This window comes from Trachemys scripta, chromosome 1 (genome assembly GCF_013100865.1).
Source record: "Trachemys scripta elegans isolate TJP31775 chromosome 1, CAS_Tse_1.0, whole genome shotgun sequence".
In the NCBI taxonomy this organism is placed as follows: Eukaryota; Metazoa; Chordata; order Testudines; family Emydidae; genus Trachemys; species Trachemys scripta.
Window position 1 is genome coordinate 301675280 of NC_048298.1, and position 13417 is coordinate 301688696.

The 13417-nt window shown below is 41.7% G+C and overlaps 1 protein-coding gene across 1 annotated transcript in view; it reads left to right on the forward strand.

Annotated features, from left to right (window-relative positions):
- The first annotated feature begins 2999 nt into the window (after positions 1 to 2999).
- FLT3 (fms related receptor tyrosine kinase 3) overlaps positions 3000 to 13417 on the forward strand; it is a 71338-nt gene continuing 60920 nt past the window's right edge. The window contains exon 1 of the mRNA XM_034758698.1: positions 3000 to 3099. Within this exon, the coding sequence (XP_034614589.1) occupies positions 3045 to 3099 (55 nt within the window). The 5' untranslated portion in view covers positions 3000 to 3044. The remainder of the gene's footprint in view (positions 3100 to 13417) is intronic.

The window sequence follows — 13417 nt, forward strand, 5'->3', positions numbered from 1 at the left end:
TTGAGGTCCCTTCCAGTCCTATGATTCTATGATATGAATCTCTTTCCTCTGCACATTCCACAGAAACAGATGGTAGAGTGATTGAGACAGTGTGCGAAAGCCATCCTTTTAGGAAGGGTGGGAGGAGGCAATTGGGGAGGATGTGTTTGGGGCATAGGTGGATGGGGTTTGGTAGTAGAATGGATGGGGAAGGTGTGTGTTGAGTTGTGAAAGGTACCAAGAGCAACTGTAGGACTGGAAGGGACCTCAATAGGTCATCTAGTCCAGTCCCCTACACTGAGGCAGGACTAATGTGTTGAGGTAGAGGAGGTGAACGCCATAAAAGTTAGTTGTCATAATTAAGGCTATGTTTTAGTCATGGATATTTTTAGTAAAAGTCACGGACAGATCACGGGCAGCAAACAAAAATTCACGGTCCATGACCTGTCCATGACTTTTACTAAAAATACCAGTGAATAAAACTTGGGGGGGGCTGCCTGGGGACCCCGCAGGTGCTGGGGGAGGACGACCCGGCTGCTTGAGCAGGGGCAGGTGCTGGTGTGCGGCCCAAGACCCTCACTCGTGCTGGGGGGTGGGGTTGGCAGGTCCGGCAGGCTCCCTATCTGGCTCCGTGCCTACCCCACAGCAGCAGCAGAGTTTGGGTGTAGGTGTGGGTTGGGGCATGGGATGGGGTGAGGCAGGTTCTGGGCGGCGCTTACCTGAGGGGGCTCCCCGGAAGCAGCAGCATCCCCCTCACTTAGCTGCTAGGTGGAGGCGTGGCCAGGCAGCTCTGCTGCACGCTGCCTCCACCTGCAGGTACCACCCCTGCAGCTCCCATTGGCCACAGTTCCCAGCCAATGGGAGCTGCAAAGCCAGTGCTCTGGGTAGAGGTAGCATGCAGAGCTGCCTGGCCACGCCTCTGCCTAGCATCTGAGTGAGGGGAATGTCACCGCTTACGGGGAGCTCCCAAGGTGAGCGCCACCCAGAGCCCACCTCACCCATCCTGTGCCCCGTCCCACACCCAAACTCTGCTGCTGGGGGCGGGGGTGTGGTGGACTGAGACTGCCCCAGCAGCGGCCGGTGCACCTGGTGCAGGGGCTGCCTGAGCTGCCCTTGAGCCAGGTGCACCGGCTGCTGCAGAAATCAGAGGTCACGGAAAGTCATGGAATCTGTGACCTCCGTGACAAACTCGTGGCCTTAGTCATAATCTGTAGTGGTGTTCCTCAGTTTGCAATACCTTCTCTAAGTTACCAGGAATCCTATGTTTTCTTTCCCGCGTTAGAGATCTTTTTCTTTCACACTCATCAGACTATCTCCCTCTCTCCTTTTCAAATCTCTTCAGCTTCCCATTTCCCATCACATCATGTTTAAACTTGTTTTCATTTCAGCATCAGAACCCAACATAATTGCCCCAGTCTACATCTCCAAGCTAGTCTTTTTAACACATTGCTGGCTCTGCTTTGCCAGTGACATCAACCTCAATGCTCTGTTCACCCACTTCTGCAATTGTCTCTGTGACATTTTCTATGCAATCCTCAATGTGTAAAATGCCTTCCCTGTTCTGGTCCATCAAGCTACTACACTCTTTTCATTTAAATCCCTCCTAAAGGGTCATTTTCCATGATGCCCATAAGAAATTATTCAACCAATATTAATAGCAAAAAATCCTAGTCATTGCTTCTGCTGGGTTTCATTGCGCATACTAGCTACACTGAATCTGTCTTGCTTAGACTGTAAGCTCTTTGGGGCAGGGGTTGTCTGTATTTTGTGTCTTGTACAGTGCCAAACATATTGTTACTGCTTCATAAATAATAAATAAAATAAGAATAAAATGAAGAATAATGAGAAGTTCTGGAACTACACCACCCCCTCTCACTCCAACAATGAGTTATGATATGGGCGCACTACCTGAGGCAAGCCGCTTTAATTAGCCAAGCTCCACCTTTCCAGCTATTGCCAATCGACAGGGCAAATTACAGGAGTAACTGAGCTACAATATTATCACAGATGCATATGTGAAGAAAGATATGGAGGTGTGATTTAGAGACTAGAGCAAAGGACCAGGATAGGCTAACAGTGAGGGCCTCCACTTTTAGATAGAATGACTCACTAACTCACTGTGAGAGTGGGCAAGTCAGGTGACCTTTTTTTTTTACTCTAGAAGACAATCAAGCTGTAAAGCAAGCCATACTAGGTCCTCACAGCTGCTGTATCTAAGTTTGAGCTTTTCTGTGGAAATTAATAGCTTCCTACACCCACCCACACAAACTGCTGCTTTACTCCTGTTCCAGCTCCACTTTCATTGGTAACAAATTTTAATAAAAATATTAGAAACACAAGAACAGAAACTTCTCATTAAGAGTTTTAAACTGAGCAAGTCAGCTGATAGATTCTGACGAACAAAGTCAACCATCTGGAAGGGGCTGCTCTCACTCAGTTTTAAAGTTTTCTCCCTCTTGTGATGACAAATGTTGCTGCGTATTTCCATGAGACATTTAGAATCTCACTCGGATTTTTGCTTTGAATCTTCCTCTTTCGGATTGTTATCACAGCTTGAATGATGCACCTCCCTAAAGACATCAACAAATTACGCGGACTTTCAGCCATAGATTGAGCAGCAGAAACTGCATTTGCTTCAAAAATTGGATTGTAATTAAATGGCCAAAAGTCAGCTTTGTCCAACCTGCCCTGGTATATTTTTATCAACACTTATAAGCTAAGGATTAAGGGAACACAAGAGAGAGAAATACAGTGGCACTAACAGATATCTAGTCTGGTTCACATAATACAGCTCCTTCTGCAATGATCCTTGCAACAGAAGGAAGAGGCTCCCGGTCCCTCAGAGGGGCCCCTTATCCCCCGTCACAGCCATTTCCTTCGGGTGCAGGTCTCAGTTATATACATTCTTGGGCCTTCAGCTTTTGAAGAAGTGGTTTCATGGTGTAAAGGTTTGTGGTCACTGACGCGCACCCTTAAGAGAGCCACCTGCTGCGCTCAGTTTCACTCAGTTGGGTCTGGGGACTGCAGGCTCCAGTCAAGCAGGAGAGTCTCCGGCACCAGCAACCATGAGACCAGACCAAGCCAGAACCTGTGCCAGCAGCAGCCCTCTTCAGCTGTTTGGTAAGGGCACACCTAGCACAAAGCCTCCTCCAGTCCTCCCTTACTATTATCTGATTCCTTTCTCCTTTTTTTCTCTCACTTCTGCATCCCCACTCTCTCCCTCTGTCTATCCTCTCCTGATTCTCTTCTCTTTTCCCTCCCATGGCTCTTTCACTCAGTCTTTCCTGCCCACCTCCTTTGACCTCCCTCTCATTCTCTTCCCCTCCTTTCTTCTCTTCCTTGCATGCTGTTCTCTCTCCCTCTCCTCTCCACCTTCACAATCTCCCCCTTCCCCATCCCCTTTTGGATTTTACTCTCAGTGCACCCAAATTCGTCTCATGTACAAGGAAAGAATTCAGACTTAATGACAAAGTGGTTGTTTTCCAGTGTAAAGAATGCAAATACTGACTTATTCGGATTGTTTTAAGCAATATGGGGCAATTTCTTAGCTAAACCTTATATGGAATACCATGGCAGAGTAAGACTTAATATTGCATTTGTGGGTTATTTGGTGGTGTTTTAGAGTAAATTATGTTGTTTTGTATTTTTGGGTGTAAGTGGAAGAACACATCATATTAAAATGTAGCAACATCTACCTGATTCATTGTTATTGCAAAGCTTTTAGTTTGTAAAGACTTGGTTTCCCATTTTAAAAAAAATATTCCAAATGTTTTAATGTTAGGAGAAATGGAGACCACATTTATTATATGTGAGATGCTTCCAAGCTACTTTCCTTTGTCTCTGAAATAAACTTTCCTTGCTTGAGGCGAGCTTGATCTAGTTGTTACAAAGGATTGTGAATCAGGAGAGAGGGTTTTTTTTTCTGGCTCTGCCACAGCCCTGCTGTATGACTGGGAAAGTCATTTCATGATTTTGTTTCCCCAATTGTAAAAAGTGGGCAATAAAACTTACCTGCCTTCCAGAGCTGTTATTAGGTATGGTTCATTAATGTTTGTAAACCTATTTGACATCTGCCAAGGGAAGGCACAGTAGAAATTAAAACGATTATTTTATGATCTCCTGCTGCAAATGACTCTAGTGAAATGAGTACTAAATAAAACCTGTCAGGCTTAGATTTTGGTAGATTTTCTTTTAGAAAAGCAAAGGATGTGAAAAAAGTACAGTAATCTTTGTGGGAATCAGAGTTAATGTAGCATCCAATCCCGGGCTTTGTTAGTTTTACACAGTGCATTAAAAACTAACCATAGTGTTACTATTAATTATTATTTGTACTACTGTAACACCTACAGTACTACTGTAACACCTACAGACCCACACTGGGATCAGGGCCCTATTGAGTTAGGTGCTGTACAAACAGATAGTGAGAGACATTCTGTGCCCTGAAGACAAGATGGACAAAGGGTGAGAGAATGGGAGTATTATTATCTGCATTGTGTACCATGGTTAATTGTGTAGATATATAATTTGTCAGTTCAGAAGTACAGCGGGATTTTCACTGGGGATTGTTGTATCCATGCATATAAAAATGTGGTACTTTTAAAAAAAAATCATTTTTAAAGTAGGATTTATAACTTTAGTGAGTGATAATGATATTCTTAAAATTGAAGTAGCCGTTTTCCAAGAATTTCTAAAGGTTCTTCATTATTGCTCAGAAGTCTGTACTGAAAATGAATAATGTAGCAGTCCAGGTCTGACAGACTTTATCCGTCTTTATCCGCTGATGTAAAAATGTCATCATAAAACTGTATTTACCCAGCAAAGAAAAGTTATGTTAAAATAACATTCAGAGACTCTCTAAAACTAAGATGATCAGGAAACTATAAAGTTAAGACTCCACCTCTATCTTTACCTCATATATCTGCAATTGCAGAAATACATGTGTTAGTCTCTAAGTACTCCTGTTCTTTTTGTCCTACATGTGTTATTTGCTGCAATAGCCAGGCAGCAAGAATTTGGAAAGGAATCCTGGGAGCATTATGAACCAGAGTTTGTTTGTTTTATGACAATTAAAAGCTCCTCCCCTTACTGATTCTCTGGCCATCCTAACCAGACGAGACACATGTGGTTAAAGGTAATATTATCCGGGGTGAAATTAGCTGTTTTTGCACAAATCCAGGTAAGTGAAGTGCAGAGAGATGGGGGAATAGGGCTGTTGTGCAGCTGCCCTCCCCACTTCACCCTGCAGTTTATGGGATGGAATCATTGCCCTTCTATGTCACTTGTGGATATGCATAATCACTGAACCTGAAACTGTCCAATGCCACCTTTCATGGCAGCCTATATGGGGCTGGCACTAAAATCTCTCTGCAACCACTATGGGTGCAGAGACCCCATGTGTCTTTAATAGCGGACCTCTCCATGCAGCCTCAATTGTGAGGAGCATGTGGTGCAGAGGGATTTGTGTTGGTTTAACTCACCAGAGTGAATTTCACCCTTAAGAAACAGTCCTGTTTCATTTATATTTCCTACATTAACTTTTCATGACAGCTTTTCATGGGGATGCCCATAGTTTCAGGACAAATTAGAGGAATCAAGTTATGAGTTACTGATTTAGGTCCCAATCTTGCAATGACGTTAATGGACATTTTGCATGAGTAAGAACTGCAATTTCAGCCCCTAAAAAGCTCCAGACTAGACAGCAATTTCTCCGATTGCGCAAAAGCTGAAAGACAATAACACTGACATACATATCACGGAGCCTATAGAAAACAAAACTGAAGGGTTTAACATTCCTGTACGGGAGTACCAGAGAAGTCTGAGACTAGAGATTTCATTTCTATTTTTTAAACAGATATCAGAATTATTTGGGACCTAGTTTTCTCCAGAATTTGTCAGTCTCACTGCAATGCAAAGATTACTTTCTTATAAACCAACGGATAAAACACGCCAGAGCATGTTCAGACACAGACCCATGCCCCTGCCAGAAATTGTAAATCAGTGAACATCCAAGAGGCAGAATCATGTTTTATCCTGACTACACTCTCTCCTGAAGCATGTTAAATCTTTATGCAAGCCAAACAAATTCTTTGTACGAGACGAGTACATGCTCTGCTTACATGGTGAAACACAGTGGGATCTTCTGGACCACAATGTATCTTTGCTTTGTCATACATTATCAAATCTTTTATGGATCAAAAATTTAAGAAATGTTATTTCTGAGATGAAGATTCCTGAAGGTAAAAAGGATTATTTGGATTTTTGCAACTGAATAAAACCGAGCTTGGTCTATCCATGCTGTATTTCTTTTGAAGATAGACCCTAGCATTTTCATTTGGGGGAACCAAAGTTTGCCCAACTTTCAAGCAGATAAACATTTGGAAGATAGTCAGGGAATGCACTAATTCAGCATATACCTAGCTACCATAGACAGGCTCCTGTCCCTGGCCACTGGCATCCATTCTGGATCTGTGCTCATCAACAGTGGAGACCTCAATGGGAGAGATTGCAGGTTCCTTGCACTGCTGCATTGAGTGGACTTACTGCTACCAAAGGGAGATGGTATATCCAGGGCTGAATCAAGGCACAGGATTAATAAACTATCCTAGTTTACTCTTATTTGGGGTATGTAGAGATCTGTATGTATATCGAGAATATAACTTTCAAAAGAGCTGAATATAAAATAGCAAAAGCAGTATCATTTAGACCATTCACTCAGTTACTGTTGTCTTTGCTGCCATTTTGCTCTGCCAAGTTGAAGCAACCAGTAACTAAGACAACTCTCTCAAACGCCTCATGGAAATGTTCACTGAAAAACCCAGGGACATGAGAGTAATGCTAATGTCAGAGATAATGAAATGGGAGAGCCAGGTTGTGAAAAAGAATTTCCAGAACAATAACAACAAAAAATGGAAGAGCTGTAGAGGGTAACAAAGAAGACTAACAACCAATTGCAGGCTCACAAGACAGCAATGGAAGAGATCGAGGACTTTTCAGTTGCAGTGATCAAAACTGTTATAATAATTAAGAGGAAAGTAGAACTTAGCAAAACGAGGCCACAGCCAAGAACATCTAGAACTTGTATATTTGAGTGAGCAAGGAAGACCCAGCTTTTGATTCACTTTGTGTAATACTGTTCGTCAATTCCTTGACATATCCTCCCACAAAGATGCTACAGGAATCAAAATAGAAGCACAATGCAAAATACTGGATTAGGGACTGTTTGTCTGTGTAACCCTAAGATCTGAAAGGGACATTATGTTTGAAGGATAGAATCTTCTTTTTCCTGACATACTTCATGGAAGCCAAAAGGTTAAAAAAGACAGATTAGCTACTGTGTGGATATCTTCCACCCAGTTCAGGTCCAGCTAGGATAGTGAAGGAATATCTGTCGCCTTTTCTAGGGCACATCCTTGGAAACCACACTACTTAAAAAAGCAAACAACCCCCCCCCCACAAATTGACTTCTATGTGTTGTAAAGTAGAACAATAATTACACTTATTTTTACAGTATAGGTTTAATTGTGTAAGTAATTCTCTTGATGTATGAGACCTAAGTATGTTTTGGACAAATACTTATTGGGTTACAGTGTGTTCCTTTATGGTGTGAACACATTTAATTTTACATTTATAAAATTATTTTATAATTGTATTTTTTTTCAATTATCTGGCTCATTACCGTACATGACATGCAGTGATACATTAGCACAAAACCTATTATTCTTTTAAACATTTTATTGATTCATTTTTACCTCTTTTACACTTTTTAGCATAGCTCTTGCCGACAGGCTCCTCCTCCCCCACAATAAACAGAACACAAGGAAACCAGCTGTAGTGGAAATTATTGTTTTAATTCAGAGGGGAAATGTGTACGGTACTAGGGTGACAAAGAGTATCATTTCTTCAGTAACTGTCAGTGACACATACATTCTCGTGTTTTCATTTCTCTATTTCATGGAAACTTTTCTCTTTGGAGGCAAGTTATTATGGCCCAGACCCTGCAGCGCTTCCTCATGTGAGTACTTCATACTCACAAGAAGTTAGTAGCTCCATTAACATCAGTGGAACTATTCTTGTAACAGGACTGAGCCCTCAGTGTGTAAACCTGAAGGGTATTTTTGATATCCTTTTAATAAACAATGCAAAAAGCCTCATTATCAGGTGAAGCTAGTGGGTTTATAAAAATACTTTGGTTTTTAACTGAATAAATTGCATGGTTTTCATGGAATGGACACATGTTCAATTCCCATAAGCAAATCACTGTATATAGCCAAGAACACTGATGGTCCAAAGCCACATGATGATTGGCTAGTTGGCCTTTTTTGATTATGTCTGTCCCAGCCGTTTACCAACACACACACAAAACTCTATTTCCCTGGATCAAGGTGCAGTAAGGGACTGGTTAATATGGGGGGCAAAAATAAGGAACCCTGTGATGATGGAAGATGAATTGAAGCAGTTATGGGGGTATGGAAAGTGAGGGTCTAAAAAAGAAAAAGTCACTCTTTAAATCCTTCTACCAAATGGCAAGTTACTATTTCTTGTTTGCAGTGTTGTTGTAGCTGTGTCGGTCCCAGGATATTAGAGATAGAAGGTGGATGAGGTAATATCTTTTATTGGACTATGTTTTGTTGGTGAAAGAGACAAAAATTTGAGCTATTTCAGCACTGGTTGGTGGCCCTTTCCGCCACTTTTAACCTTCTTTCCAAACAGGGAACTTTTCAGCAGTCCAAATGAATGTGAATTTATAAATTAAAGTGAATTGAAAGTAGCTGTCAAGCCATAGAGTGCTCCTGGAAGAGCACTGACTGCAACAGGGCTGCATATGGGCACAGGAGTCTACCTGCACAGAGCTCATTGCAGTATCGTGGTCCATGGGCCCCACATGCTCCCACTGTAGCCAAGAGAAGTTTTGCCATTTATTTAAATAGGAGCATGATACGTACTCAATTCCTACAAGCAAAATAACAGTATGGTAGTTTGAGAAATGTACTTTATAATATTTAAGATGCAGAATCACAGGGACTGAAGGACAAGTATCTTAGCAAGGTGAAAGGTAAATGAAAGTTTGGATAAAAAGAACATCAGATTGGAAATAAGGTGTACCTTTTTAACAGTGAGGGTAATTAACCATTGGAACAATTGACCAAGGGTCGGCGTGGATTCTCTATCACAGGCAATTTTTAAATCCAGATTGGATGTTTTGCTAAAAGATCTGCTCCAGGAATTATTGTGGGGAAGTTCTATGGCCCGTGTTATACCGGAGGTCAGACTAGATGAGCACAACGATCTCTTCTGGCCTTGGAATCTGTCTTTGTCCAAGAGTTCTCAAAGAATTTAAGAAAAAAGTGGCTGAGCTGATCACAAATGCATACATTCTCTCCTTAAAATCAGCTACTCTTACCAGAGCTATGGCAACTCCTATGTAGCTGGAAATATTAGAAAGAGAGACAGAAAAATGGAAAGCTAATTAATACATACAAAATGATCCAAAACATAAATTCATTCAATGGGAAAAAGAAACCTGGACAGCATAAATGATGAAACAGGAATAGGAGTGACAAACAGATACAAATTTGCAATGCAAGATGACAGCAAAAAAAGCCATTAAGAGTTTGAGCTGCATGTGCAGTGGTATCACATGAGAAACACTACTGATCTTTGTGTCATCATTATCCTTGTTGTCCCAGAGAGGGAAACTGAAGCACAGAGAGGCAAAGTGACTTGCCCATGGATTCACAGTGAGTCAATGGCAGAGCAAACAAAGGATCCAGGTCTCCTGGCACCCAGCCAGGTGTACCATTGAAAAAACAAATGTAGAAAATGGGTGCCACTGACAGAAGAATATAATGCAAATCCCAAAATGGGATCACTTATCTAAAATCACTAATTAACTATGAATCTGGTTATGATGACGCTTATACATGAGCATTAACCAGCCTCTTCCAACTAAGCAAGGTACAATAGTAAAAAGGAATAATTTTACTGAAAAATAAAAACTGATGAAATCTATACCCAGGGTGCTACAAATAGGTAAGGCTCAGTAGGTGGCGGTCAAACTCTTGGAAATGGTGACCAGGAATAGGAGACTGATAATGAGTTAGGAGTGATGTGGTAGGATGTGGAGGTGAAGGAATACATTCCTCTTCCCCCACAGCTATTGCCTAGCTGATGATAGACAATGGAGGATGAGAAGAAGTTTTAGGAAGATTGAAAACTGATTGGTGAGCAGAGCTTTGATACACTTGTTACAGGTGTGACAGTCATTTTCTCTGGGCATGTGTCGGGGGAGGGCTGAAAATGGTGTTCCTGAAGTAGGCTGCACGGGAGCTGCTGCTTCTCCTTCATGCTCCCTAAGGAGAGATCTTTTAGATTCTGGCCCACATGAAGGCACAATGGATTGGACAAACTGGAGATGTTTATTATCAGAACAGCCAAGAGAGATTTGTTATTTTGTGTATTAGACTGATGTAGTATCTCTTCAAGAATGGGATAATAAAGTCCAACAGAACAGGCAAGAAGATTAATGCACTTGCTGAATATTTATTGCTGCTGCACTTTGTTTGTTTGTCCTGGCTTCAAAAATTACATTTCTTGTTTCTTCAGAAATTATAGTGCTAATCTGGAATTTTCTTTCAGCCTTGGAGATCCTTCCAAAAAGGGATAATACTTTAAGATTGATACCTTTGAATGAAAACAAGAGGATGTTTGAAATAGAGCTGTTAACCAAAAACACCAATGTGAAAGAGAAAATTAGGAACAGGTCTGGTTTCCAGATTTTAAATCAATATTCTGGTGATGTAATATTTATATTGTTGTAGTGTCCAGAGGCCCTGTTGTTCAAGATGCTGCCCAGAAGAGTTTACAGTCGATGAGCATATCTACACAGTTTGTGCACCTATTTAACTAGTTTTTAGTTATTTGTGTAATCAGTGATTTAGTTAATTTGGTGCATAAATTTTGCATAGACAAGGTTTAAGAAAGCATTTACAAGTAATTTTTGTTTAGAAAAATGGAATGCAAATCTTTAGCTTGCAATTAGAGAAAGAACTGGTTAAACTAGTTGTGAGCTGTGAAACTATCCATAAATTCAAAGACTTCAAAGGAATGCATATATATTCAATATACATTGCTCTGTCTGAAGCAAATCCCATAAAGGAAATATGCAAAGGGAATTTGACTATAGGGTGTAAGGAATAGTTTGCATAGGGAAAAACATAATGGGTGAAATCCTGCCCACTAAAACTGAAGGCAAAACTCCCATTCACTTTAAAGGAGTAAGGGTTTTACCCAATGTGTCAGCCTGAGAGTAAGTGTTTCTTTCGATGACTGTTGAACTTGCTTTCTCTAGGGCTGAATTTAGCCCATAGTGTGTAAGACAGTCCAAGTAGGTTTTACTTGCATGCTAAAGGAGTGGAAAGATATAAATTACACCAAATAAAAAGGACACCATATTATTGGGTTTATTTTGGCACCCATTTAGGAAAAAGGGGCTGGATTATATCTGTTCAGACTCCAAGCTCAGCACTTCAGAAGGGAGTTCATGCTTACCAGACCTAACGTACTGTTCATGAAGATGAGATGCTTATCTAAGACTTTTATCATTTCTTGTCTTCACAATCTGAACCATCATTTGTTCTATCAAATTTGTGACTTGGGAGTCTTCCTGTACAGCTAATTACATTAGCTTGTTTTTGGTATTTATTGTTTTATGTTCTGAACCTTGTTGCATGTACAGATCTCTGACTGCAGTGAAATAGTCTGACATTGAATAGCATGGACCAAATCCTGCTGAGAATTCAATGGATAGGTTGGTGCAGGAAGAAGATGGAGGAAGGAAGTCTTCCTTCTGCCTCAGTATCTCCAAGAAGCAGGGCAGGATTTCCACCTAGTGGTAAGAGGGGGTACTGCCACTAGTTCCACCAGTACACCAAGGAATTGGGGAAGATCTTCAGCAAAAATGCTGTGGATGCAGACTGCTCCTTTTATGAAGCAGTAATAAGGTGTATCCACCTGCCTCTCTTTCCCCACCACCAAAGAAACTGTGAGTTAATCTTCTCTGCAATTGGAGGATGGCTTTGCATATTAGTTGAGCTAGCCCTACTCCCTTGCTTTACCTCTTCTTTGCCTCTCCCAGTAGTAACAACAAGGAGTCTGGTGGTACCTTAAAGACTAACAGATTTATTTGGGCATAAGCTTTCGTGGTTAAAAATCTCACTTCTTCAGATGCATAGAGTGAAAGTTACAGATGCAGGCATTATATACTGACACATGGAGAGCAGGGAGTTACTTCGCAAGTGAAGAACCAGTGTTGACAGGGCCAATTCAATCAGGGTGGATGTAGTCCACTCCCAATAATAGATGAGGAGGTGTCAATTCCAGGAGAGGAAAAGCTGCTTCTGTAATGAGCCAGCCACTCCCAGTCCCTATTCAAGCCCAGATTAATGGTGTTAAATTTGCAAATGAATTTTAGTTCTGCTGTTTCTCTTTGAAGTCTGTTTCTGAAGTTTTTTTGTTCAATGATAGTGACTTTTAAATCTGTAATAGAATGACCAGGGAGATTGAAGTGTTCACTTACTGGCTTATGTATGTTACCATTCCTGATGTCTGATTTGTGTCCATTTATTCTTTTGCGGAGGGACTGTCCGGTTTGGCCAATGTACATGGCAGAGGGGCATTGCTGGCACATGATGGCATATATAACATTAGTGGATGCAGGTGAATGAGCCCTTGATGGTGTGGCTGATGTGGTTGGGTCCTCTGATGGTGTCGCCAGAGTAGATATGGGGACAGAGTAGGCAACGAGGTTTGCTACAGGGATTGGTTCATGGGTTGGTGTTTCAGTGGTGTGGTGTGTAGTTGCTGGTGAGTATTTGCTTCTGGTTGGGGGGTTGTCTGTAAGCGAGGACTGGCCTGCCTCCCAAGGTCTGTGAGAGTGAGGGATCATTTTCCAGGATAGGTTGTAGATCGTGGATAATGCGCTGCAGAGGTTTTAGCTGGGGGCTGTATGTGATGGCCAGTGGTGTTCTGTTATTTTCCTTGTTGGGCCTGTCCTGTAGTAGGTGATTTCTGGGTACCCATCTTGCTCTGTCAATCTGTTTCCTCACTTTCCCAGTGAGTATTGTAGTTTTACGAATGCTTGATAAAGATCTTGTAGGTGTTTGTCTCTCTCTGAGGGGTTGGAGCAAATTCGGTTGTATCTTAGGGCTTGGCTGTAGATAATGGATCGTGTGATGTGTCTTGGATGGAAGCTGGAGGCATGTAGCTACGTATAGCGGTCAGTAGGTTTCCGGTATAGGGTGGTGTTTATGTGACCATCACATATTTGCACTGTAGTGTCCAGGAAGTGGATCTCTTGTGTGGACTGGTCCAGGCTGAGGTTGATGGTGGGGTGGAAATTGTTGAAGTCCAGGTGGAATTCTTCAAGGGCCTCCTTTCCGTG